Here is a 23,670-nt window from a genome sequence, read left to right as displayed (position 1 = left end):
TGTGTCAAATGCCCTCCCCACTTACTGGTGACATACCAGCACCCGCCTTTGCTGTTCCTTCTTATCCTGTTCTCTGAATTTGTAAAGGAAGAGAGGAACAGAATGGAAGAGGAAACAGAGAAGAAAAGAATAGTGTGCTAGAACAGTGGTTCCCAAACTTTTTAGGGGGAGCTGCCTTCTGAAGCATTTGTTGAGCTCCACATTCATCAGATTGGGACCATTCTGGTGGCCTTGTGTTCCCCTTTGCTTGGCCTTCAATAAGAGCTGAGGCACATTTGCCTACTCACAAGAAAACGTGCACATGTGTTCCCCTCGGCCAGCAATGAAAGGGGCCCAGGCATAGTCACCTACTCATGAGTAAATGCACAAGTGCAGCTCTGTTTTTATTTTCATAGGGCTCAATACCTTTTCTTTATCAGCAATCAGCTTGTCAGTTTCATGACCCACCAAAAATGAGGTCCTGACCTACAGTTTAGGAACCACTGTGCTAGAGCAGGGGTCTCCAAACCCCAGCCCGGGGGCCATATCTGGCCCACAGCCAGCCTCTTGTCCCCTGAAAGCCTCTGACCCACTCGAATGAACATGACCCGAGCTGTGCTCTGATTACATCTGGAAGGTGTTGGAGAGGCTGAGTGAATGAGCCCATTTATTCATTTATCTAAGTACCATCTCTAATTTATTTATTTAAATTTTATATTTAAATTTTTTTCCAGCCCTCAGCACTGCACCAGATATTTCATGCAGCCCTCTGGCCAAAAAGTTTGGAGACCCCTGTGCTAGAGCATCAGGGACATTCAGACTACCATGTTCACCTCCACCATATTCATCTCCACACCTGAGACAACTGCCTCATTTGGCCACATGAATGAGCTGGATATGCATCCAGTTCTAGTAGTACCATTTGCATCCCCAAGTTTGCATGTTCCATAAGTGTCCTGACTAGAAGTAGCATTGTTCAAAACCATACAAATCATTCTCTGCTACTAACTAGCAGACAGGAAGATGGTGTGGGGGGAGGTTTGAAGTCACATTGTATTAGAGATGTGAGAGTTTTTTTTGTTAAGTCTGTCTCTATCCATGTCTAATGGCACAGTCTCACATGTTCTAAGGCAGGGATGGCCAAACATGCTTACATAAAAGTCACAATAAACATACAATAAACTTAAGATGTTTGAGGGCCACAGGAGAGATGTGTGAGCCACAATATTTAAGAAGCCTTTGAATTCTTAAATATATTTCCTCACCATGAACATTAAACTTATGTTTTAGTCCAGTGGATTCTCGGTTTTATACCCAATAAATAATTATCAAGCTTGAAAACTTCTTATTTGCCTTTTCTATTAATTGTGATGCATGAAGGAGCTCAGCCAACATACTTCTGAGAGCCTCACATTATATGTCAGAGAGCCATGGTTTGATGACCCCTGTTTTAAAGCAATGACTTGGTAAGCCCTGCTCAAATGAAATTCTGAGAAAGAGTGGTATGCCTTAAGATCATTCACTACTTTATTTTCAAGCTTAAATTTTTTATTTTAATTTTACAGGTTTGACAGTGACTGCTGTGAAAGACTCTGGAGAATGGAATTTGGAGGCTGGAGCGCTGGTGCTGGCTGATGGAGGCCTTTGCTGTATTGATGAGTTTAACAGCATCAAGGAACATGATAGAACCAGTATTCATGAAGCAATGGAGCAACAAACCATCAGTGTGGCCAAAGCTGGGTAGGACTAAATGGTTTGTTTTCAGTAGGAGTGATGAACAGCTATTTCCTATTTTTTTTATCTCTTCACCCCTATACAAAACTTAAGAAAAAAAGGCCAGTCAGTAGTTTTACAGAAAAGTTTTCTGAGTCATGTTATCCCAAAGATGTTACAAATCTTATCCTTCTGCGAGTCAAAATGCACTGAAAAGCTCTCCCAGCCCGACACAGGACTGCTATAATCTACACCTGCTTAGCCGGCACAGACCTGAGTAGCCCCATTGTAGGACCTGCTCCCTTAACCGGGGGAAGGGGATGAATGGCGGCTGCCTGGCACACTCATTTTGGCGATCGCTGTGAGTGTGCCTGTGCCTCTAACAATCAATAGTCTTTAAGGCTCAAATCCTATCCAACTTTCCAGCACCAATGCAGTCACAGTGCTGTCCTGAGGTAAAACAAACATTTTCTTACATTGAAGAGGCCTCTGTGATTACCTGCTCACTGCAGGATGCTGTGTGCACCCCCATAAGCACAGATGCATCAGCACTGGAATGTTGGATAGGATTGGGCCCTAAGAGTTTGAATCATTTCATTTCCCATGATATACAGAGCACATTGGTGCTTCTGGCCAACAGGGTTTGCAGGGTTTTTTTCCCCCCACATAGTACACCCCCTGCAAAACCTGTCCGGCAGAGGCAAAAGTGGGGGGGGGGGGAATGTATGCACCATGTATGCACCATTTAATTCATCTTTTAAATCACCTTCAAATTTTTCTCTATGTGTGAATGCATGTATGCATGCACCCACAATGCATAGCATTGACAGCATAAGGCATGGCTGTTGGCAACCTTCAGTCTCGAAAGACTATGGTATTGCGCTCTGAATGGTGGTTCTGGAACAGCGTCTAGTGTGGCTGAAAAGGCCAATTCAGGAGTGACAATCCCTTCCACACTGGGAGCAAGTGTAATCCGTCCCTGGTCTGTCTCCCTAGCTATGGGCCTTCCTTCTTTGCCTCTTTGCCTCAGACTGTTGGCCAAGTGTCTCTTCAAACTGGGAAAGGCCATGCTGCACAGCCTGCCTCCAAGCGGGCTGCTCAGAGGCCAGGGTTTCCCACCTGTTGAGGTCCACTCCTAAGGCCTTCAGATCCCTCTTGCAGATGTCCTTGTATCGCAGCTGTGGTCTACCTGAAGGGTGCTTTTCCTGCACGAGTTCTCCATAGAGGAGATCCTTTGGGATCCGGCCATCATCCATTCTAACGACATGACCGAGCCAACGCAGGAGTCTCAGTTTCAGCAGTGCATAAAATGAACTCTCTGGATCATATTCTCCTTCTCTGTTCCCAGCTACCCCACATATATATTCAGCTGCCACCAGCTGTGTGTGAAGGTTTTACCTTATTGCAGTGGTAAGAAAGACCAGCATATCCTTCCAGCAGTTTCCAGATCTGCCACGGGGGAAAGACTTGTTTATTTGCCCTGCTTTGTTTCACCACCTTCCCAATATACAGCAGTGCAGAGGTGGAACTGTTACCTACAATGAAAATGCAAGAGCTAATATGCTGTGTAGTTTTTATTATTCTGAATATGATCAAGCAACATGGATGGAAACAAACCATATTATTTTATCTTCTGTGTAATGAACATAAACATGGCCTTAAAACGGGTACTTTTTGGGTACATTTTTAGTCCGGAGGGCTACAAAACAGTTGTTTTTGTATTGCAGAAAGAATGTTAGACCCTTCTTGCTTTCCAAGTTTGTGTTCTAGGATTTCAACCTTTCATTTCCATATTTAGAAATCCTTTAGGCTTTATGGGATTGGGGTCAACATGCATTTCTTTTTTGAATCTCTGTTGTTACTGGCTCAGAGTCAAAAATACTTTTCCCGTGTGACGTACTACAAATATGAAAGCTAAGATTCTTGGTGCTATACTTGTTGCCTCTCAATACATGAAGTAATCGCTAAGATGGCACCAACTAGAAATAGATCACTTATAAGTCAGATTTAGAACAGCTGTCTAGATGTCTGTGTTGAAAGGGTTATGCTATGACTCCTTGGACAAAAACACCCTTCTGGAACTCTAAAAACAAATATCAGGTCAAGGTCAAATGAATTAAGGAAGGAGGAAAAATGTACACCCTGCCAAATGTTATCACAGATACCCTTCCTCAGAGCAGGTCTGTTTGTACAGGACAATTTGTATATGTGTACCTGTGCGTTTTGAGCACATCTATATATTTGTGGATGTGTATCTGTTGGGGCAAGGGTGTAAGAGAAATTTTGCATATGTGCTTACTTTTGAAATTTAGTTACATTTATAAATATTCAATTAAAAAGTATTCAGGAGGCCAGTGAGTGAGGCCTGGGGTGTGGACCTAGTAACCTGGTGGTTATGGTGAAATAAGCATAGGGAATGATAAATTATAGGTAGGAAAGTCCCCTTCCCCCAGAGAGACTCCTGATGGCTTCCCAGAGCCCACTGGATACAGCAGTAGCCAGTTTGGTGCCACTGCTCCAGTGGGCACTAGAAAACTCAGGATTGGGCTGTAAGTCTAATTAAACTTACACTTGTAAGTGTGCATAAGATTTGCAGCCCAAGACAATTCCTCTTATGTTTAAATCAGTAATATATTGGCTAGTTGACAATTCTTGTACCAGTTTCAGACTGGCACATTCTGTTTCCAAACCATTTTCCTTGTCCTGATCTTGGCCTTTGCATAAATCAGTAGTTCTCTGCATGCATACAGACCACAGTGTACAACAGTATATTATTTACTAAAAGCCTTTCCAACTAGTTGTCATTTATTGTCTCAGCTATTCAGCCTGTATGCACTTTTTGAAGTGATTTGGGAAGTCCAAAACTGTATGCCGTGCTGCATACTTATAAGGTTCAATAATTATGCTCAGGATTTAACTCCATGGAATTAATGTTGATCATCTTTCTTTTCAGCTTAGTGTGCAAGCTGAATACAAGGACCACTATATTGGCAGCAACCAATCCAAAGGGCCAATATGACCCTAATGAATCCGTCTCAGTTAACATAGCCCTTGGCAGTCCTCTTCTTAGCAGGTTTGACCTTGTCTTGGTATTGCTGGATAAAAGAAATGAAGAATGGGATCGTATCATTTCTTCGTTCATATTGGAAAATAAAAGTAAGGGTGTTTTTGTTTATTTATGTACTAACAAGGCTGTTTCTTTGTTGTGTTCAAAGGGAACATTCTCTAAATAAGCACACCAAGCTATCAGAACTAGAGAACAGATTAAAAGCAAATTTTTATATAACCAACCAAGAAGTTCTAGTTGGCTCGCAAATGCTTAGGAATTTCCCTGAGCTATCTCTATTTTAAAATAACACTTGCTAAGAAACATATTTTAGCAACTGGCTTCTATTCCTTGGAAACAGAATACACAAGATTACATGTCCTTTTAAAGCACTCTGGTTTTCAGCTTGGTAGACTTTCTGCCATCAGTCAGTGTGCTGCCTTCTACATTTCAATAGTGAAAGAATTTCTGACAGCAAAAACTTATACAAATGTATGATTTAATTTGATTCTAAGATTTAGACCACACCAGATGATAGCTTCTAGAAGGCTCTCTTTAAGTAATTACATTGACTAACTAATTTTCCCTGCATACTCAGAAAATTGATTCGCTACTCACAGTCTGTGCTAACATTCTGAAAACAAGTTGTCAGGCTGCATAACAGTGTTTGATCTTTATAGTATTTAGAAGATATTACTTTAATTATGGACTTCAGCAAGGAGCTGCCCAACCTCACAAACAGATGTCATTGCACAGCCCACTGCTGCAGGCAAAGATCTTCTGAGCATTTGAGTGTTCACTTACAAAGAAGGGCTTCCTTTGGGCTACCAGGGGGTCTATAGTACCTGAAATACTTTTATGGATTAAAGGCCCAATCCTATCCAATTTTCCAGTGCCAGTGCAGCCATGCCAATGGGGCATGTACTACATCCTGCGCTGGGGAGGCCATCCCAGAGGCCTCCTTAAAGTATGGGAACATTTGTTCCCTTACCTTGGGGTTGCATTGTGGCTACACCAGTGCTGGAAAATTGGATAGGATTGGGCCCTTAATATGGACAAGGATTGTATTGTATCTAATCCTGTTCCCTCTCAAATTGGGCTTTAGCTCAGTGATAGAGCACATGCTTTGCATGCAGAAGACCTTAGGTTTAATAACTAGCAGCTCCAAAATGTGGCAGAGAGAAATTCTTGTCTGAAACCTTGGAGAGCTGCTACTCTTCACTGTTGACAATGTGTTATGTGGACCAGTGGTCTGACTTAGTAGAAGACAGCTTCATAAGTTCATTCACCAACAGTATCCTGTGGACCATGAAGTGCTGCACCTAGAATTCAGTACAGAATAATTGAAATATGTTTCTGACAAGACCACACCAATTTAAATTTAGGTAAAGGAAGACACTGCTAAATAGAATGTGTGTAGCTGGATTTTGGTCACATGGAACACATTGTCAGAGATTATCTAAGAAACTCTATACAGTAAAATATAATACTTATTTTTATATTGACTTACATTTTTACTTTCTTCCATGGTGTATCATTTATGTTGATGCTTTTGAAAACGGTTCTTATGCAGGCTACCCAAGTGTGTCTGAAAAGTTTTGGACCATGGAAAAAATGAAAACTTACTTCTGCCTTGTAAAAAGTCTACAGCCGACATTAACTGATGAAAGCAACCTGATCCTTGTCCGCTATTACCAGATGCAGCGGCAAAGTGATTGCAGGAATGCTGCCCGAACAACCATCCGCTTATTAGAGAGTTTGATACGGTTAGCCGAAGGTAAGGACTTGGCATTTCTGTCTTCCTCTTCCAGTGGGGTACATCACACAAAATAAATTACAAGTCGTTTAAAGAAATTGTGGAATCACAGTTCATGGAGCCCCTTGGAATTCTCTCCTAAATACAAGTTGATACAACTGAGTTTGAATGTTATGAATTCAAATATTCAATCTAATTGCATCTCAGCCAGACTCATCAACTACACTAACCTTTGTTGTTTATTTTTAATTCTGTTAGCACATGCTCGGTTGATGTTTAGGGACACTGTGACTGTAGAAGATGCAGTGACTGTTGTTTCAGTGATGGAATCTTCTATGCAAGTAAGTTTCCTTCTAGAGATTATAGTTAAATGTGGCACGTGTGACAAGAACGCCAAGTCACCATGCCGTGACTTCTTAAGATTTAATTTCCATGAATCAGACCTAATGTTTGCCTAAAGGTCCACAACTGTTGGATGATTTTGCTTGCCAGCCCTCAGGTGTGGTCATCTCCAAGGTCATTTCTCCCCCTTCCCCCGCACACCTCCCTCTTCTGCTCTGGAGATCATATATGATGGGCTCTCGTGACCTTTTTTAAAAAAAATTTAAAAGCAGCTGTGCATCACGCGAAGGATTTTGGATCAAGGAAGAAGTGCTGGCAGAAGGGTATTGCACCCTTTTGTCTCACACCCTTTTCTGATTTAAAAAAAAATTATCCTCCCTCACCCTCAAGCTGTTGCTGGCTCTCCAGGGAAAAATACAAGCACCTGTATTGTGCCTGTCTTATATTACCCACTTTAAGGGAGAGGGACTTGCTGTTCCAATGCAGGTCTAACCCCTTCCCTGTCCTGCTTCCATGCTTTTAGGATTTTTTAAAAAAATTGTCAGCTGGGTGACTGAGCTGAGAATCAAGACTTGCCCAGTTCAAATCTCAGATCTGCCATAAAACTTGCCAGTTGGCCTCTAGAGCGGTGTTTCTCAAACTGTGGTTCGCAAACCAATTTCAGGTGGATCCCCATTCATTTAAATATATTTTTTTAATATATTAGACTTGATGCTATCATGGTATGTGACTGCATTTAGGGAAATGTTACAGACCTGTACTTTGAACAAGCTACTCTGTATATGCTTTTAACAATGACAGTCAATGGGGCTTACTCCTGGGTAAGTGTGGGTAGGATTGCCACCTAGGATTGTTAAAAATTTTCCTGCTTGATGATGTCACTTCCAGTCATGACATCACTTCTGGTGGGTCCTGACAGATTCTCATTCTAAAAAGTGGGTCCTGGGGCTAAAAGTGTGAGAACCACTGCTCCAGAGAGTCCCTCCCTCTCAGCCGCAGCTGCCCAGCTCCAACATGGAACAGTAGTACTGACTTTTCTAACCAGGTTGTTGTAAGGATTACTTCAAGATAATACATATGAAGCACTTTGCCAACGGGCAGCCCAATCCTGAGCTGCCCGGGGCGCTGAGGTTCGGTGGCACCGAGAACGGCTGCCGCTGGATCCTGCGCACCCCGGGCTACCGCAAGAGGTGCCTTGGGAGAAGGGGACTTTCGTCCCCTTCCCCTGGGTAAGGTAAGCAGCCCCACAATGGGGCTACTCACTTTACCCCCGACCAAAAGGTCGGTGTGGAGCCCTCCACAAGTGCCTTGGATCCTGCAGAGCTCCATGGACCTGTCTTCCTCGCTCCCCTCGGCATGCCTACAGCCCACCCCCCTCCCCGCGTCATGCTTTCCTCCTGCCCTCTCTCTGCCCCCCGCTGGCCTCCCCCCTCCCCATCTTCGCCCCCACTCACCATGCCGTGGCTTGGCGGTCCATGAGACTGCTGAACCGCAGAGGGCTAGCACAGGCGGGAGCCCGGCAGAGAGGCTCAATAGCATGAAGCCATACTGCCCAGCACAGGATTGGGCTCTCAGAAAGCACCATATAAATGTTGAGCACTATTATTAAAAATACAGTATTTATATACTGCTTTTCAACAAAAAGTAGTTCACAAAATGGTTTACATAGCAAAATAAATCAGTAAATGGTTCTCTGTTCCCAAAGGGCTCATAGACTAAAAAAGGATGCAGAAGAGACACCAGGAACAGCCACTCTAAAAGATTCCATGCTGGGATGAAGAGGGACAGTTGCTCTTCCTTAAATATAACAGGATACTACTTTGAAAAATGCCACTTTCCCCAGCTAGTAGGGGTTAACTAATAGCAGGGCTATTATTTTTGTGTTGCTTCACCTTTAATTATTTATACCTTTTAATTCTAAATATTTTTATGTGCAAGGAATTCCTGCTAGGTTTCTTTGAAATAACATTCAAATTAGTATGCTTAGGTACATCTTAACATGTAGACAGATATTATTATCACAGCATTACAGGGAGAGAAAATTAATTACAGAAAAACATTTGATAGACAGCATAGAAACTGCCTGCCTTTCATTCCTATGATTTTGCTGAAAGCTTTTTGTAAAACATTTTCATAAAAGAGCAAGAATTTCTTCAAGGCGTTCAGAAACCTTCTGTATTAATATGTAAGCTAAAGATACAATCTCATCTTAAAACCTCATGCAATTGAATAATTTTATTCAGTGCTAGAAAACCTGCAGTTCCTCACCTTGTACAGATACTGTGCAGCTACTGAAATTAACTCATGAAGTTTACACAGATGCACCCAAAGAAATTGCTTAGCGCTGTTTTTCTTTGTTTTCTTTGTCTGTAGGGAGGGGCACTCCTTGGAGGTGTCAATGCACTGCACACTTCATTTCCTGAAACACCAATGGAGCAGTACCGAACGCAGTGTGAACTCATCCTGAAGAAACTGGAACTTCAGAGTCTTTTGCACGAAGAACTCAAAAGACTTGACAGGTGAAAAATGTTATATGGGAGGAAAAATGAGAGTTTGAGATTGAAGGGAGTCAGACAACACACACCACAGACAGTGCCACTAATCAGGATGTCCAGTTGCTGCTGACTCCGTAGTTAAGCCCAGACTGTGCCCCAGAAACACCAACAACACTGTGAGGTGGAAGAGGAGAATTCTGTTTTTAATGACAGTTTTCAGCATATGCAAAACCTGTCCAAGAGAGGGCTTGGATCCAATCCAATAATGGTACTGCCTTATCAAAACTGAATTCCTTATATCCTACACAGTCTCTTCTTGCTGTCTTGTCCCACAGCTCCTACGGCCAGCCCTGCTCAGACTACAGTCTCACAGGGTTGTTGTGCAAACACAAGAGGTAGGGGGAAATGGGGAAGGGGTGAGCAGATCAGGTCCCAGGAGGGGATCAGGGTCAGCGGTGGGTCCCCAGTCTCCTACTGTTTATTGGGATTGTGGCATGAAAAGGTTGAAGACCACTGAACTAGGGTATTTAAAGAACACTGATTTTCCTGGGTGGAGAATGAAGAGAAGGAGGAGAAAGGAAAGCTAGCGAGAGTGAAAACCACCATCAGCATTTCCACCTCTGGTGCTCCCTTAAGTTTGGGTTGTGTCCCTCCCCTCTCACAGTGGTCATAGACATACTAGCTGTTGTCTGAGGAGGAGAAGAGATGCAGCCTTTATTCCTTTACAACAGAATTTCCCATTGCTTGATTTTATATAAGCTGTTGTGGAAGTTTTGTCAGCTGAAGAGTAGGGTACAAATGCTTTTTAAATGAATAAATATTCCTCTCCTAGGAATCTACCCATTCTGGGGGATCCTGCTCTGTGCTCCTGCCCTCTGGAGTTAAACAGGGATATTATTTGCTTTACAAATTAAATCCTGCCTTTGTTCAAGAAGGACTCAAAGTGGCACCAATTTAAACTAATTAAAAGTTATAATAAACAATAATAAGCAACAAAAATTTCTAAGATAGGACATCTTTGGTAATGGCAACCTTAGTTGTGGGATGACACTGGATGCCCAATGGATGATCATGCCAGTGGCATTCAAGTCAAAACAGTTTTATTCACCTGATAATTTCGTTGATGCCGGGCAGCCCAATCCTGAGCTGCCCGGAGTGCCCAGGCTTGGCGGCACCGAGAAGGACTGCTGCAGAATCCTGCGCCTCCCGCGCTGCCTCGGGAGAAGGGGACATTCGTCCTCCCCCGAGTAAGGTAAGCAGCCCTGCAATGGGACTACTCACTTTAAAAAGGAGAAGGTGCTCGTGTAGGGCGCAGTCCTATACAAGCGCCCTGGATCCTGCGGAGCAGAGCTCTGCAGATCCTCCTCCCTCCCTTCCCCCGACATGTCTCCTGCCCGCCCCCTGGCACGCCTCTTTCTGCCCCCCACTGGCCTCCCCCCTCGCCGGAACGCCTCCTCCTCACCCCCATCCATGCCCCTGCCTCCTGTTCCATTGCTCTGCGGTCTGGGAGACCACCAAGCCGTGGAAGCTGGGCGACCGCCCTGCTGGGCTAGCACCGGTGGGAGCCCGGCAGTGAGCCCTGCAAACGTGCCTTACGGCACATTTGTGACTGTGGTCGGCGGCACAGCTCCATGCCACCGACCACAGGATTGGCCTCTTAGCTGCTTTCTGTTGTTGTTTAGGGTTTTTTTTTTTAATCTTCAGCTGTTTTTAACTGGGGGGAAAAGTGTATGTATTTTTTGATATTTATTTGATGTATTTAAGCTGCCTTCAAGACTGATAAGTTGGAAAGGGAGGATACGCATATTTAAAATAAATAATACATTTCTTACCCCTTGTCTTTTCTGAACTGAAAGAAACATTTGGTTTACACCCTGTTGTACTGGGTTAATAGAGTAATATCTGGCCAGTCCCTACATCATATCTACAATAATTATTCAATACATGCACAATTTCTAATTTACTAGCCTTCTAATACCTTATTTTTAAACAAGGTGAACAAAACTGTGACTAATTCACTTCACGTAAAAAACACTAAGGGCGCAATCCTAACTGCACCTTGGGCTGATGCAAGTTCCTTGCGCCGGCCCCGCGAGGATCGCAAATGTGCCATAAGGCACATTTGCACCTCCTTACGAGGAAGCCACGTTGGCGCAAGGAGATGCGCAGACACACGGAGGCTCCAGCCAAGTCTTGCATTGGCCCAGCTAGGCCAACGCAAGAGTAAAGGGTAGGTGGGGAGGAGGCAGGAGGGAGGCGTTCTTGGGCAGAGGTAGGGCGGGTGGTGGGCTGCCCCGGGGGCAGGCAAGCAGGGAGAGGGAGGCGGGGCTGGGATCCAGCATAACCCAACCCTCGTTCCAGGGGAGAACAGAGCAGCTTGAAGATGCTCCACTCTCCTCAGACTTGTGCCACCTACAGAGGTGGTGCAAGTCCAAGGAGGCCCATGGGGCAAGCAGCCCTTACACAGGGGTAAGTGGAAAAGTTTCCCCTTGCCTCTGGCTAAGCCACTTCTGGCCACAATCATGCGCTGGATACAGTGCAAGCCTCCTGGCTTGCCTTTTCCAGTGCAAGATAGGATCGCGCCCTTAAATACTTAATTCTATGTATGTGACATTCTGAAATACTGTACAATTAAGAACAAATATGGTAAACCTGGGTCCATAACTAAGAGGCAGCCCAATCCTGCGCTGCCTGACACCCAGGGCTGCAGCGCTGCCAAAAATGGCTGCTGCAGCATCCTGCACGCTCAGCAGGCAGCGCCAGAGGCTCCTCGGGAGAAGGGAATTGTCAGGCTGTTATTTACTTTTTATAATACAAAATGTATTATTTATTATTTGAAGTGTCTGCTGTTGACAGTTTTTGTAAGGAAGTAGCTTTCAGCCATCCATATTTCACACAGTTAAAAAAGTAAATTCATAATATTAAAGTAACTATGTAAACAATTTAGGGCGCAATCCTAACCAACTTTCCATCACTGGCATAGCTGTGCCAGTGGGGCATGTGCTGCATCCTGCAGTTGGGGGGCAGTCACAGAGGCCTCCTCAAGGTAAGGCAATGTTTGTTCCCTTACCTCAGAGTTGCACTGCCCTTCTGTCAGTGCTGGAAAGTGGGTTAGGACTGCAGCCTTAAATATGTAATTGTAACCAAAATCAACATATATAACCAAAAGAATGTTTGAGTAAGAGTTAACTCCTTTGTGCGCTTAATGTAAAACAAGCATGCTGGTTTTAACTCTCAAATGTATGAAATAATGGAGTTCCCATTTTCTGCATGTCCTAAATGCAGCATGCTCTGCATTGTGGTGGTTCTGAAAATTGCAACTTGGTTTTGTAAAAATATATCTTGTTTGTTTTTATTCATAGATTACAGAATGAAAATACCTGTCCATCTTTACAGTCCCGAGAGAGCTGCAGTAATGCTCCTGAAGGATGTTTACACCATAACACACTTGGGCAATCAGAGGAAATGTCTCAGCCACAAGTGGACAAGGAGGACAATAATGGTCATTTGCAGCTTCCCTCAGCCAAAAGCAAAACTGAAGGTAATGCATGTCCAATGGTCTTAAATAGACAAATATCTGCTGAAAACAGAGTAACTGAGCAGCACAGCAAGCACAATGAGAAGAGCAATGATGGCAGCTTGAATTGGTTTGATAGTATAGTGAGTGGCAACAGTGAAACTGAGAAGAGCATTTATTCAGGATCTCAAGAGAGTTTGAAGTTGAAAACACCAAGCAACTGTTCTAAAGAAAAAAATGAATTAAGACAAACCAAGCAACTCAAAATGGGGGAATCACTGGCAAGAATAACTCCAGGGGGTCCTGGTAGACAAGCAGTTGTTTCTGGTTTTCAGAGGCAAAGGGCAGAGAAGCCTACAAGTTCTTGTTCAGGAGCAAACAAGAAAGGCCCAAATGCACCCTGTCCTACCTCGCCTGACTCAGTGATTACTGAAAGAGCTTCTAAGAAATGGCAGAGGGAGAACATCAAAAGGGTTCATGGATTTTGTACAAGTACACCAGATCCAAAAGCTGGGGGTCCTCTGGCGTCGTTATCTCCCCATCCATCAAATCCCCCACAGTTGCCTGCAAGAGACTTGCATGCTTGTTCATCTCACAGTGAAAATTCAGCCAGGAAGCGAAGTAGAGACCAAACAAAGGAAGGAGAAATGGCAGGAAGTTCCAATGAGCCTGAAATCTTTGAGAACTCAGGACCTACAGTTCCAAAACTAGCCAAGTTTTCATTTAGGCAGAAGCCCAGACTTGCTCATTATGTTGAAAAAAATGATCATGCCAAACTTTCCAAGACTCTTTGCGTCCCTCACAGTTGTACCAGTAATATATCAAAAGGAGAAAGGACAAGGGAAGAATGTACCGAGAAAAACCAGTTAGAACAAAGTAAGAATGTAGGAAACAAGAGAAAGGAGAAGCAACCTCGGGATAACAAAGGAGAGGAGCAGCAGCAAAACCAAGTTTTATCTTCATCACCCACAAAAAAGACAAGACTGGGAGAAGAAACATTGAGCAGCCTGAACTCAGATAATGTGTGCTCCAGCACATTAGCAAAATTAGCTAGATTTTCCTTTGTGCCACGTCTTGAATCAAAACCAGACAGCCCAGCTTCCTTTAGTGTCAACAGTAAGGATGAGGAAAGGCAGGGACAACCATTGAGGACCCAGACTGAAAGCGCAGGCCGCAGAAGGAAGTGTTTTGAGCTGGGGAAAGCCAGCACAGTTACAGGGAAATCTTTGTTCTCAATAACGGAGTTTGATGATTCCATGCTAGACCTTGATTTGGATGAAGAGATCAAGAAAAAATCCAAGCCATAAAGCATACCTTCTGTTATCTTCTCAAAACAATGCTGCAAGAGTTTTATTTCCATGAATAAAATTAATCTAATTTGCCTAAAATAAGAAGCTGTATATAGAAAACATACAAATTATGAGCTGCATCCTAGGTAGTGTGAGGGCAATAGCACTTATCCAAGCAGTCTTCCCTGCCTCTCCTCCCTAGGACATTTCCTCGAGCCCTAGAGCAGAAAAAAGGTCATGTTCACCCTCTCCATTTTCCTTCAAATGTCTACTCCATCGATGCAACAAGGTCACAGTCCTTATAGGGCTCGTTTCAGTTACAGAATGTGGCTTTAAACTTGTGGCTTTAATGATTTTTTTCTTCATACTGTGTTAATATTTTGTGCTATAAATAACAACCATTTTACTTTGTCTGTTGTTGCTGTGCAGCCTTTCATTCAGAGGATGTGAGTGGGCTATGTTATGTAATGTAATGTAACCCAAGATTTCTTATTCAGGGTATTTTACCACAGAATTTCATTTTCTACTCCGAGGCCCACCCAATATAAATTATTTCTTTCTTTATTGCATTATATAAGAAAACTGATGATCCTCATATATAGATTCAGTTGAAAATGTGCATTATGTGTCCAGTCCAAAGAAATTGGACTCTTTAGGCCATTGTGGGATGTAAAATGATGGAAGGTAATGTTCTTTGCTAATCTTCATAAATTAAATGATGTGATTTTTTTTTCCTCGTCTAGTAAAATATTGGCTAGTAGGTTCTTCCATGTCCTCCATCCAGTTATTTATTGGGTGCAACTAATTTCATACTTGGGTGTGTGAGTGAAACACTAAATAAATATTACATGGGTTCATTAAAGAAAAGAGAATAACTTTTGTTTACATTAACAAACAAGTATTGCTCAAATAATTACATATGCACCTGCTTTCATTAAAATTGTGTGAGGGTCTATTCATTTTCATTACTTTGAGAACAGTAAACGGATCCTATACAGCGCTCTGTAGTGACTGCAAAGCAAGGAACACATCTGGAAGTGGGACCCAGCCACACAGTGCACTGGGTGTTATTACTTAAATAGTGGGCTGTATGCACAAAATGCTTTACACAGGGATAACATCAGCCATTTATCTATTTTTGCGGAGAAGCTGGGGAGAGGGGAATTGTGAACACCTGGGCTGAGCTTGTTGCCCCACCCCCTCAGTTCTGCAAGTACTTGAGCCTCTGCTTGCCCTTGGTTTTTAGTCCAGGTTCATGGCCCCACTAGCTCCACAGGGCAGCACCAGAGGGGCCCCTTCCCCCATCAGTTGAATCATCCATCTGCTTGTGAAGAGAAAGAAAGTCAGAGCTGGCAGCAGTAACAACTGCAGCAGTGGCACAGCTGTGGCACAGCTAGACCTGTTACTAACGGCCAAAACAGCTCCCCCCCACGCACACAGTTGGACACTGGTAGAGATCTCCAAATTCACTCTGTGCCTCTTGCTGTGGGAGGGGAGCAGTAGTACAATTTGAGTAGGAGCAATATTTGGGAGACAGTACCAGATTGTCCCCCCCCCAGCCCTTTTTGTCACTTGCAAAAGGCTTGGATTGGGCCTTCTGCCTTGCTGGGTCAGTGGTGGTGGCGGCACTGACATCTGGCTAACTAGTAACTCCTGCTCCTTGGACGATATTATTATTATTATTAACAGTATATATATACCACTTTTCAACTAAAAGTTCACAAAGCGGTTTACAGAGAAATAACTAAATGGCTCCCTGTCCCAAAAGGGCTCACAATCTAAAAAGATGCAAATGAATACCAGCAGACAGCTACTAGAACAGACAGTGCCGGGCTGAGGTGGGCCAGCTACTCTCCCCCTGCTAAAAAAAGGAGCACCCACTTGAAAAAGGGCCTCTTGCCCAATTAGCAGGGGTTATATCTTCTCAGGGTGGAATAATTTAAACCAGTCTGACCTGTGTGGCAGGTAGCCACCAGAAGGGAGTCATCCCTTCAGGCCTTTGTAAGGGCCGAGGTCACCACCATTTTCTGATCCCTCAGGGGGGTTGGGTGGTGCAGTGGTAGAGTATGTAGGATTGGAGGATAGTTGGTACCAAAATCCAAGTGAGAGCTAGACCCAGTGCAGAGTGAGGGACCTATTGTTGGGTTCTGCCTGTTTTTACTTGATTTCCTTGTTAGATCTGTTTTCCATCTGTTGGATGCGTTTGCGTCGGCCGGGCCTGGAAGAGATTCCTCAAGCGCTTGTGCAAATTCCTCCACTTTTCTCTGATCCCGGGTCTTGTTGGTATCAATGCGAGGTCTTCCTTCCTTCCTTCCTTCCTTCCTTCCTTGCGTCGGCCCGGCCGACGCAAACGCATCCAACAGATGGGAACATTTCAAGGATGCTGTTTACAACACTGCCTTGTCCATATTTGGCAAGAAGACCAACAAGACGGCAGACTGGTTTGAAGCCCACTCTGAGGAGTTGACACCAGTCATTGAGGAAAAGAGGAGAGCTCAAGCAGCATACAAGGCCTGTCCCAGTGAGCGCAACCTGCAGGTCCTCCAAGGTGCTCGCAGCAAAGTCCAACAGACTGCCAGGAGATGTGCTAACGACTACTGGCTCCAGCTCTGTTCCGAGATACAGATAGCAGCTGACACGGGCAACATCAAGGGGATGTATGATGGTATCAAGCAGGCCCTAGGTCCAACACAGAGGAAAATTGCCCCTCTGAAGTCTGCCACAGGCGAGGTCATCCAGGATCGGGCGCAGCAGATGGAACGCTGGGTGCAGCACTACTCTGAGCTATATTCCAGAGAAAATGTAGTCACCGAAGAAGCGCTGAACAACATTGAGTGCCTGCCTGTGCTGGAGGAGCTTGACAGTGAACCAACCCTAGAAGAACTTCACGTGGCCCTGGACTCCCTTGCCTTTGGCAAGGCACCTGGAAAAGACAGCATCCCTGCTGAAGTCCTAAAGTGCTGCAAAGAGATCATCATCACTGAGCTGCATGAAATCCTTTGTCTCTGCTGGAGAGAAGGTGGAGTACCTCAAGACATGAGGGATGCAAACATCATCACGCTGTACAAGAACAAAGGCGACAGGGGTGACTGCAACAACTACCGTGGCATCTCTCTCCTTAGCGTTGTAGGAAAGTTGTTTGCCCGAGTTGCACTAAAGAGGCTCCAGGTACTTGCAGAGAGCGTTTATCCAGAATCGCAGTGTGGATTCCGAGCCAACAGGTCCACCACTGATATGGTATTCACCCTTAGACAACTGCAGGAGAAATGCAGGGAACAACGACAGCCACTCTTTATAGCCTTCATAGATCTCACGAAGGCTTTCGACCTGGTCAGCAGGGATGGCCTCTTCAAGATTCTCCCCAAGATTGGATGTCCACCCAGGCTCCTCAGCATCATCAGATCCTTCCACAAGGACATGAAGGGCACTGTTGTCTTTGATGGCTCCACATCACACCCCTTTGACATCCGAAGCGGCGTGAAGCAGGGCTGTGTTCTTGCACCAACCTTGTTTGGGATCTTCTTCGCTGTCCTGCTGAAGCAGGCCTTTGGAACTACAACAGAAGGCATCTATCTCCGGACCAGATCAGACGGAAAGCTCTTCAACCTCTCCAGACTGAGAGCAAAATCCAAAGTCCAGTTGAAATGTCTGCGTGACTTCCTCTTTGCCGACGATGCAGCTATCACTACCCACTCTGCCAAAGATCTCCAGCAGCTCATGGATCGTTTTAGCAAGGCCTGCCAAGATTTTGGACTGACAATCAGCCTGAAGAAAACACAGGTCATGGTTCAGGATGTGGACTCACCTCCCTGCATTACAATCTCTGCACATGAACTGGAGGTTGTCCATGACTTTGTGTACCTTGGCTCAACGATCTCCGACACTCTTTCTCTCGATACCGAGCTAAACAAACGCATCGGTAAAGCAGCTACCACTTTTCCAGACTCACAAAGAGAGTCTGGTCCAACAAGAAGCTGACGGAACATACCAAGATCCAGGTCTACAGAGCTTGCGTCCTGAGTACACTTCTGTACTGCAGCGAGTCATGGACTCTTCACTCACAACAGGAGAGGAAACTGAATGCTTTCCACATGTGCTGCCTCCGACGTATTCTCGGCATCACCTGGCAGGACAAAGTTTCAAACAACACAGTCCTGGAACGTGTCGGAATCCCTAGCATGTATGCACTACTGAAACAGAGATGCCTGCGTTGGCTCGGTCATGTTGTGAGAATGGATGATGGCCAGATCCCAAAGGATCTCCTCTATGGAGAACTCGTGCAAGGAAAGCGCCCTACAGGTAGACCACAGCTGCGATACAAGGACATCTGCAAGAGGGATCTGAAGGCCTTAGGAGTGGACCTCAACAAGTGGGAAACTCTGGCCTCTGAGCGGTCCGCTTGGAGGCAGGCTGTGCAACTTGGCCTTTCCCTGTTTGAAGAGACACTTGGCCAACAGTCTGAGGCTAAGAGGCAAAGAAGGAAGGCCCATAGCCAGGGAGACAGGCCAGGGACAGACTGCACTTGCTCCTGGTGTGGAAGGGATTGTCACTCCCGAATCGGCCTTTTCAGCCACACTAGACGCTGTTCCAGAACCACCTTTCAGAGCGCGATACCATAGTCTTTCGAGACTGAAGGTTGCCAACTAGTACAGGTGGATCTTATATGAACAAATGAATTATACTGAACTTTATAATGCAAATACACACGAGAACTATAATACAGGCAAAACACATAAGCACTATGAACATTGAGCAATATGAACTTTTAGCAATATAAACTATGGACTTTGAGCACTAGGAACTTGCAATGAGAGTGGTGGAGCTGTTGTCTTGATCTCAATAGTTCATTGTAATCTGGTACTAGTTTGGAGGAGCCAACGATCAGTAATGACTTCAAATGCTCATCAGTTAATGTGGACCTGTATTTTGATTTTACGTATTTCATTCTTGAAAATGTCTGCTCGCAGAGGTATGTTGTCCCAAAAATAGAGAGATCCACGAGCAAATTCTTTCAAAATTGGGAATTTCTCAGGCTGCAGAGACTTATAGAAATGTGCCAGGTCTCCTTCCTTGTGCCTTGCTCTCAGCAGATCATTTGACTGCAATTCAATTATTTCCATTTGGAACCGACCTGGCAGCCTGTCCACAGTCAGAGGGATTCTGAAACATTTTTATTTCCTCTGCGTGAGCATCCAGGTCAGAGAAGCGTCCTGTGAATTGTTTGTGTAGCTCCCTGACTTTTTCTGCAGCAAATGATGGAAATGCTGCTCCACTCTCAGCATGCAATTTTGCACAGGTGGGTAAGTGCTCCAAGTTCTGGTGTTGTACATTCCTTCCAAGGAGCAGCAATTTGGATCTGAATGTCTTCACAAGTGAGAAGACATCACTGATTAGATTGCTTTCTCTTTGCATACTGATATTGAGTTGGTTCACATGGGATATCAAACCTACCAAAAAAGCCAGTCTCATAAGCCAGTCAGTGTTATACAGGACTGGTACATGGTGATTCTTCTGTAGCAGAAATAATTTTATTTCCTCTCTGAGCTGGAAAAAGCGTGAGAGGACCTTCCTGCAACTGAGCCATCTGACTGTTGTATAGAAGGGCAAGAACTCACAAAACTGGCAATGAATCAGCCTATGAAATCTTATGTAATTGATTGAATCTACCACAGGTTTCAGAATACAAGTCATGTCCACATATTTTACACACAGTGCTTGCTGATGGATGATACAATGCAGAAACATGGGCTTTGATAGTCCACTTCTTGTTATTTGTCCAACCAACCCTTTCTTCACCCCAGACATGTTCTTTCCTCCATCAATTGTCACACATTTCAGCTTACTCCAGTCCAGTTTGTATTCTAATAAAGACTTTTCTAATTCTTTGAAGATGTCTTCCCTAGTTGTTGTGCCATGCATGCTGTGCACTGATGCCAATTCTTGAGTCACATTAAATTTGCTGTCGACACCATGGAAGAACACCAGGAACTGTGAGGTGTCACACACATGTGTCAACTCGTCGAGAGCCAGAGAGTATATCTGAAAATGTCTTGCCTTGTCTACAATTTGCTGGACAATGTTGTTTCCAATATCTTCTAATCTTCGAGTTACAGTACTTCATGACAGACTCACCATGTTGAAAACACTTTCATAACCTGGGGTTATATCTTCCACCATATCCATTGCACAGCCTTTGATTAGTTCTGCATCTGTGAATGGCTTCCCCCTTCTAGACAATCTGTATGTCACCTTGTAACTGGCCTTGGTCACAGCTTCATTCTCTGTTCTCTTGTGCGTGAACACAGCATGCTGTGACTCCAATTTGTTTGAGTTGCTCCAGTTTCTCAGAACGCTGTGCTCCTGTGTACTGCGAGTATGTCCTCTCATGCTTGGTTTCATAGTGGTGGCGCAGATTATATTGCTTGAGAACAGCAATGTTCTCATTGCAGATAAGGTACAGGGCTTTCTCGTTGCAGTGTGTGAAAAAGTACTTGGTACCCCATTCTGGGTTGAAAAGAGGGCCCTCATTGTCCACTTTTCTCCTTTATATCCATACCTGAGGGAAGTAATGAGACAGCAGTATTAGTAATGTCACTGATGTGTGTGTGCGCTCTCTCTCTCTCTCTCTCTCTCTCTCTCTCTCTCTCACACACACACACACACACACACACACACACACACAAGAACCTACCTCTTGGCCAGGAAAAAGCATACAGACAAAGCCAGAGATACATGGAAACATAAGCTGACTCTGAGACAGGATGCCCCCACAGATATAACTTGTTCCGAAACAGGCAGGATGTGCCCTGAAGCACTCCTTTTGGCAAGGAAGAAAAAAGGAAAAAGTCAAGGAACACATGGAAACATCAGTGACAGAGAAGTGGAGCTAAATACACGTTTTGCTGCACAAAGCCCCACCCCAAAAGAAAAAGGAGAATTTTAAAAAAATTATAAAAGCAGATATACCTGAGGGACGAAATGGGAAACACCAGCGTGGGGTGTTGCCCACCGCACGTGGCCACAGCAACAGAGCAAGCATTTTAAAAATCAGAGGCAGACAATGCAGGGCAGGTGTGCATCTTTTTATCCAGGAAAAGGGAGGTGGGCAGAGGAGGGGGAACCACAGGAAAAGTTCCACCACAGAGCAAGCACATATTTTGGGCGGGAAGGTTGCGGGCAGCAGCAAAAAAGGAATAAAGTTTTTTTTAAATAGAGACTCACTCTTTGCTTCGCACCAAAGTTATTTAGGGAGGGAGCCTTGTAGGTGAGGGTGGTAGCTGCTGCTCTTCTATGGTGGCGCTCGCCCGCTCCCCCTGGCACGTGTTGCTGCTGTGCCGTGGTGGCGGAGCAGTCTCTCACCTGCTCTCCCCGGTACCTGCTGCTGCTGGGCAGCGGCGGTGGCAGCAGCGTTGCTTGCCCACTCTCGTGCTTTGCTCGTGCTTTGCTGGCGAAGCGACTGCCTGCCTGCTCGCACACCCGCCCAACCTCCCTCGTGGAGGTGCCAATGCAGGCGCTCTGTCTCTCCCTGCTGCTTCAGGCTCCACGTGTTGCCCGGGAGCCTGGCAGGGAAAGACTAGCCCAGCGCATGCGCACGCAAGGGCTTTCAGCAATAAGGTAACACAAGACCTGCAAGTCTCACGTTACTTTAAGGCTATAAAAGGCCCTGCATAGATGCTGGGCTGGTCTTTCCGTCGTTGCCGGCAGCAAGGGAAAGACATACCGGGAGCTCGCATGCTGGGTCAGTGCAGGCCATGGTGATTCTTCCGCGGGCTGTGTGCCCATTGCAGGCACACGACCCACTTGGGGGCCGGATGGGGACCCACCGCGGGCTGCAAGTGGCCTGCAGGCCGGGTTTGGGTACCCCTGGGCTAGATAAAAAACTTCTGAGAGCCACACAGTGGATTAGAGGATATTGGCCTCTACCAAGGGAAGGGAAGATGGTATATCAAGCAGGGAGGGTTTGGGAGAGAGGAATGGTGCCACTGGCAGCGTAATGGGTTGGGGAAGATATGTTGGGCTGCTTCCGAACAAGGATGGTGATACAGTCCCTCTTTCTGATTCTTCCAGCCTGCAGACCATGGGTGGCCCTGGCAGTAACTGCTGTATTCTAAAGCTTCTGTTGATGAATGCCATCAGTTTAAAAAAAACACCAGCCTGATCCTGGACAAAGACACTAGCTCTTGAGATGCAGGGCATCCCAGAGTTTTATCCTATCTCCTGTGTTAACTTTTATATTAAACATCAGCAGAGATCATCCAGAGTTTTTGAAGCAGGGAATTACCAGCATACAGAAGACACCAAGCTCTGTCATGGCCTGGGCCACCTGGAAGCCCTTGGGATTTTGCCCCCTGCCCCCTCTCTCCTCGGGCTTGAGCATTCACCTGTTGATGATGATGATGAAGAACAGTATTTACATACCACTTTTCAAAGTTCACAAAGCAGTTTGTGAAAAATGATGCAGAGCATTTGTGCATGCAGAGGCGATCTCACAAGCCTTCCCCCCACTTCACATGCACATACACCATCACGATATCTGTGTTTCCTGTTCTTACCAGCTTTGCTATCATTTACATCTTGAGGTTGCTGAAGCACAACCTACCAAACCCAGCTGCAAAAAAAAAACAAAACCGCCCTTTATTCACGTCAATGTCAGGACCCCATCAATGTCCTGTTGAAATGAAAGGTGCTGCAGCAAGCCCTTGGGGGATTATATACTGCTAACCAACACATTCAAGATTCTCCCCAAGATTGGATGTCCACCCAGGCTCCTCAGCATCATCAGATCCTTCCACAAGGACATGAAGGGCACTGTTGTCTTCGATGGCTCCACATCAGACCCTTTTGACATCCGAAGCGGAGTGAAGCAGGGCTGTGTTCTTGCACCAACCTTGTTTGGGATTTTCTTCGCTGTCCTGCTGAAGCAGGCCTTTGGAACTGCAACAGAAGGCATCTATCTCCGGACCAGATCAGACGGAAAGCTCTTCAACCTCTCCAGACTGAGAGCAAAATCCAAAGTCCAGCTGAAATGTCTGCGTGACTTCCTCTTTGCCGACGATGCAGCTGTCACTACCCACTCTGCCAAAGATCTCCAGCAGCTCATGGATCGTTTTAGCAAGGCCTGCCAAGATTTTGGACTGACAATCAGCCTGAAGAAAACACAGGTCATGGTTCAGGATGTGGACTCACCTCCCTGCATTACAATCTCTGAGCATGAACTGGAGGTTGTCCATGACTTTGTGTACCTTGGCTCAACGATCTCCGACACTCTTTCTCTCGATACCGAGCTAAACAAGCGCATTGGTAAAGCAGCTACCACGTTTTCCAGACTCACAAAGAGAGTCTGGTCCAACAAGAAGCTGACGGAACATACCAAGATCCAGGTCTACAGAGCTTGCATCCTGAGTACACTTCTGTACTGCAGCGAGTCATGGACTCTTCGCTCACAACAGGAGAGGAAACTGAGCGCTTTCCACATGCGCTGCCTCCGACGCATCCTCGGCATCACCTGGCAGGACAAAGTTCCAAACAACACA

The 23,670-nt window shown here is 45.2% G+C and overlaps 1 protein-coding gene across 1 annotated transcript in view; it reads left to right on the top strand.

The window, feature by feature from the left end:
• MCM9 (minichromosome maintenance 9 homologous recombination repair factor) overlaps positions 1 to 14,885 on the top strand; it is a 49,739-nt gene extending 34,854 nt beyond the window's left edge. Inside the window, exons 8-13 of the mRNA XM_066611146.1 lie at positions 1,545 to 1,719; positions 4,646 to 4,848; positions 6,312 to 6,515; positions 6,753 to 6,835; positions 9,210 to 9,355; positions 12,694 to 14,885. Of these exons, the coding sequence (XP_066467243.1) occupies positions 1,545 to 1,719; positions 4,646 to 4,848; positions 6,312 to 6,515; positions 6,753 to 6,835; positions 9,210 to 9,355; positions 12,694 to 14,155 (2,273 nt within the window). The 3' untranslated portion in view covers positions 14,156 to 14,885. The remainder of the gene's footprint in view (positions 1 to 1,544; positions 1,720 to 4,645; positions 4,849 to 6,311; positions 6,516 to 6,752; positions 6,836 to 9,209; positions 9,356 to 12,693) is intronic.
• The last annotated feature ends 8,785 nt before the right edge of the window (positions 14,886 to 23,670 follow it).

This window comes from Tiliqua scincoides, chromosome 1, assembly GCF_035046505.1.
Source record: "Tiliqua scincoides isolate rTilSci1 chromosome 1, rTilSci1.hap2, whole genome shotgun sequence".
In the NCBI taxonomy this organism is placed as follows: domain Eukaryota; kingdom Metazoa; phylum Chordata; class Lepidosauria; order Squamata; family Scincidae; genus Tiliqua; species Tiliqua scincoides.
Note: the sequence above shows the minus strand (reverse complement) of the source record. Positions and strands in the feature narration are given on the sequence as shown.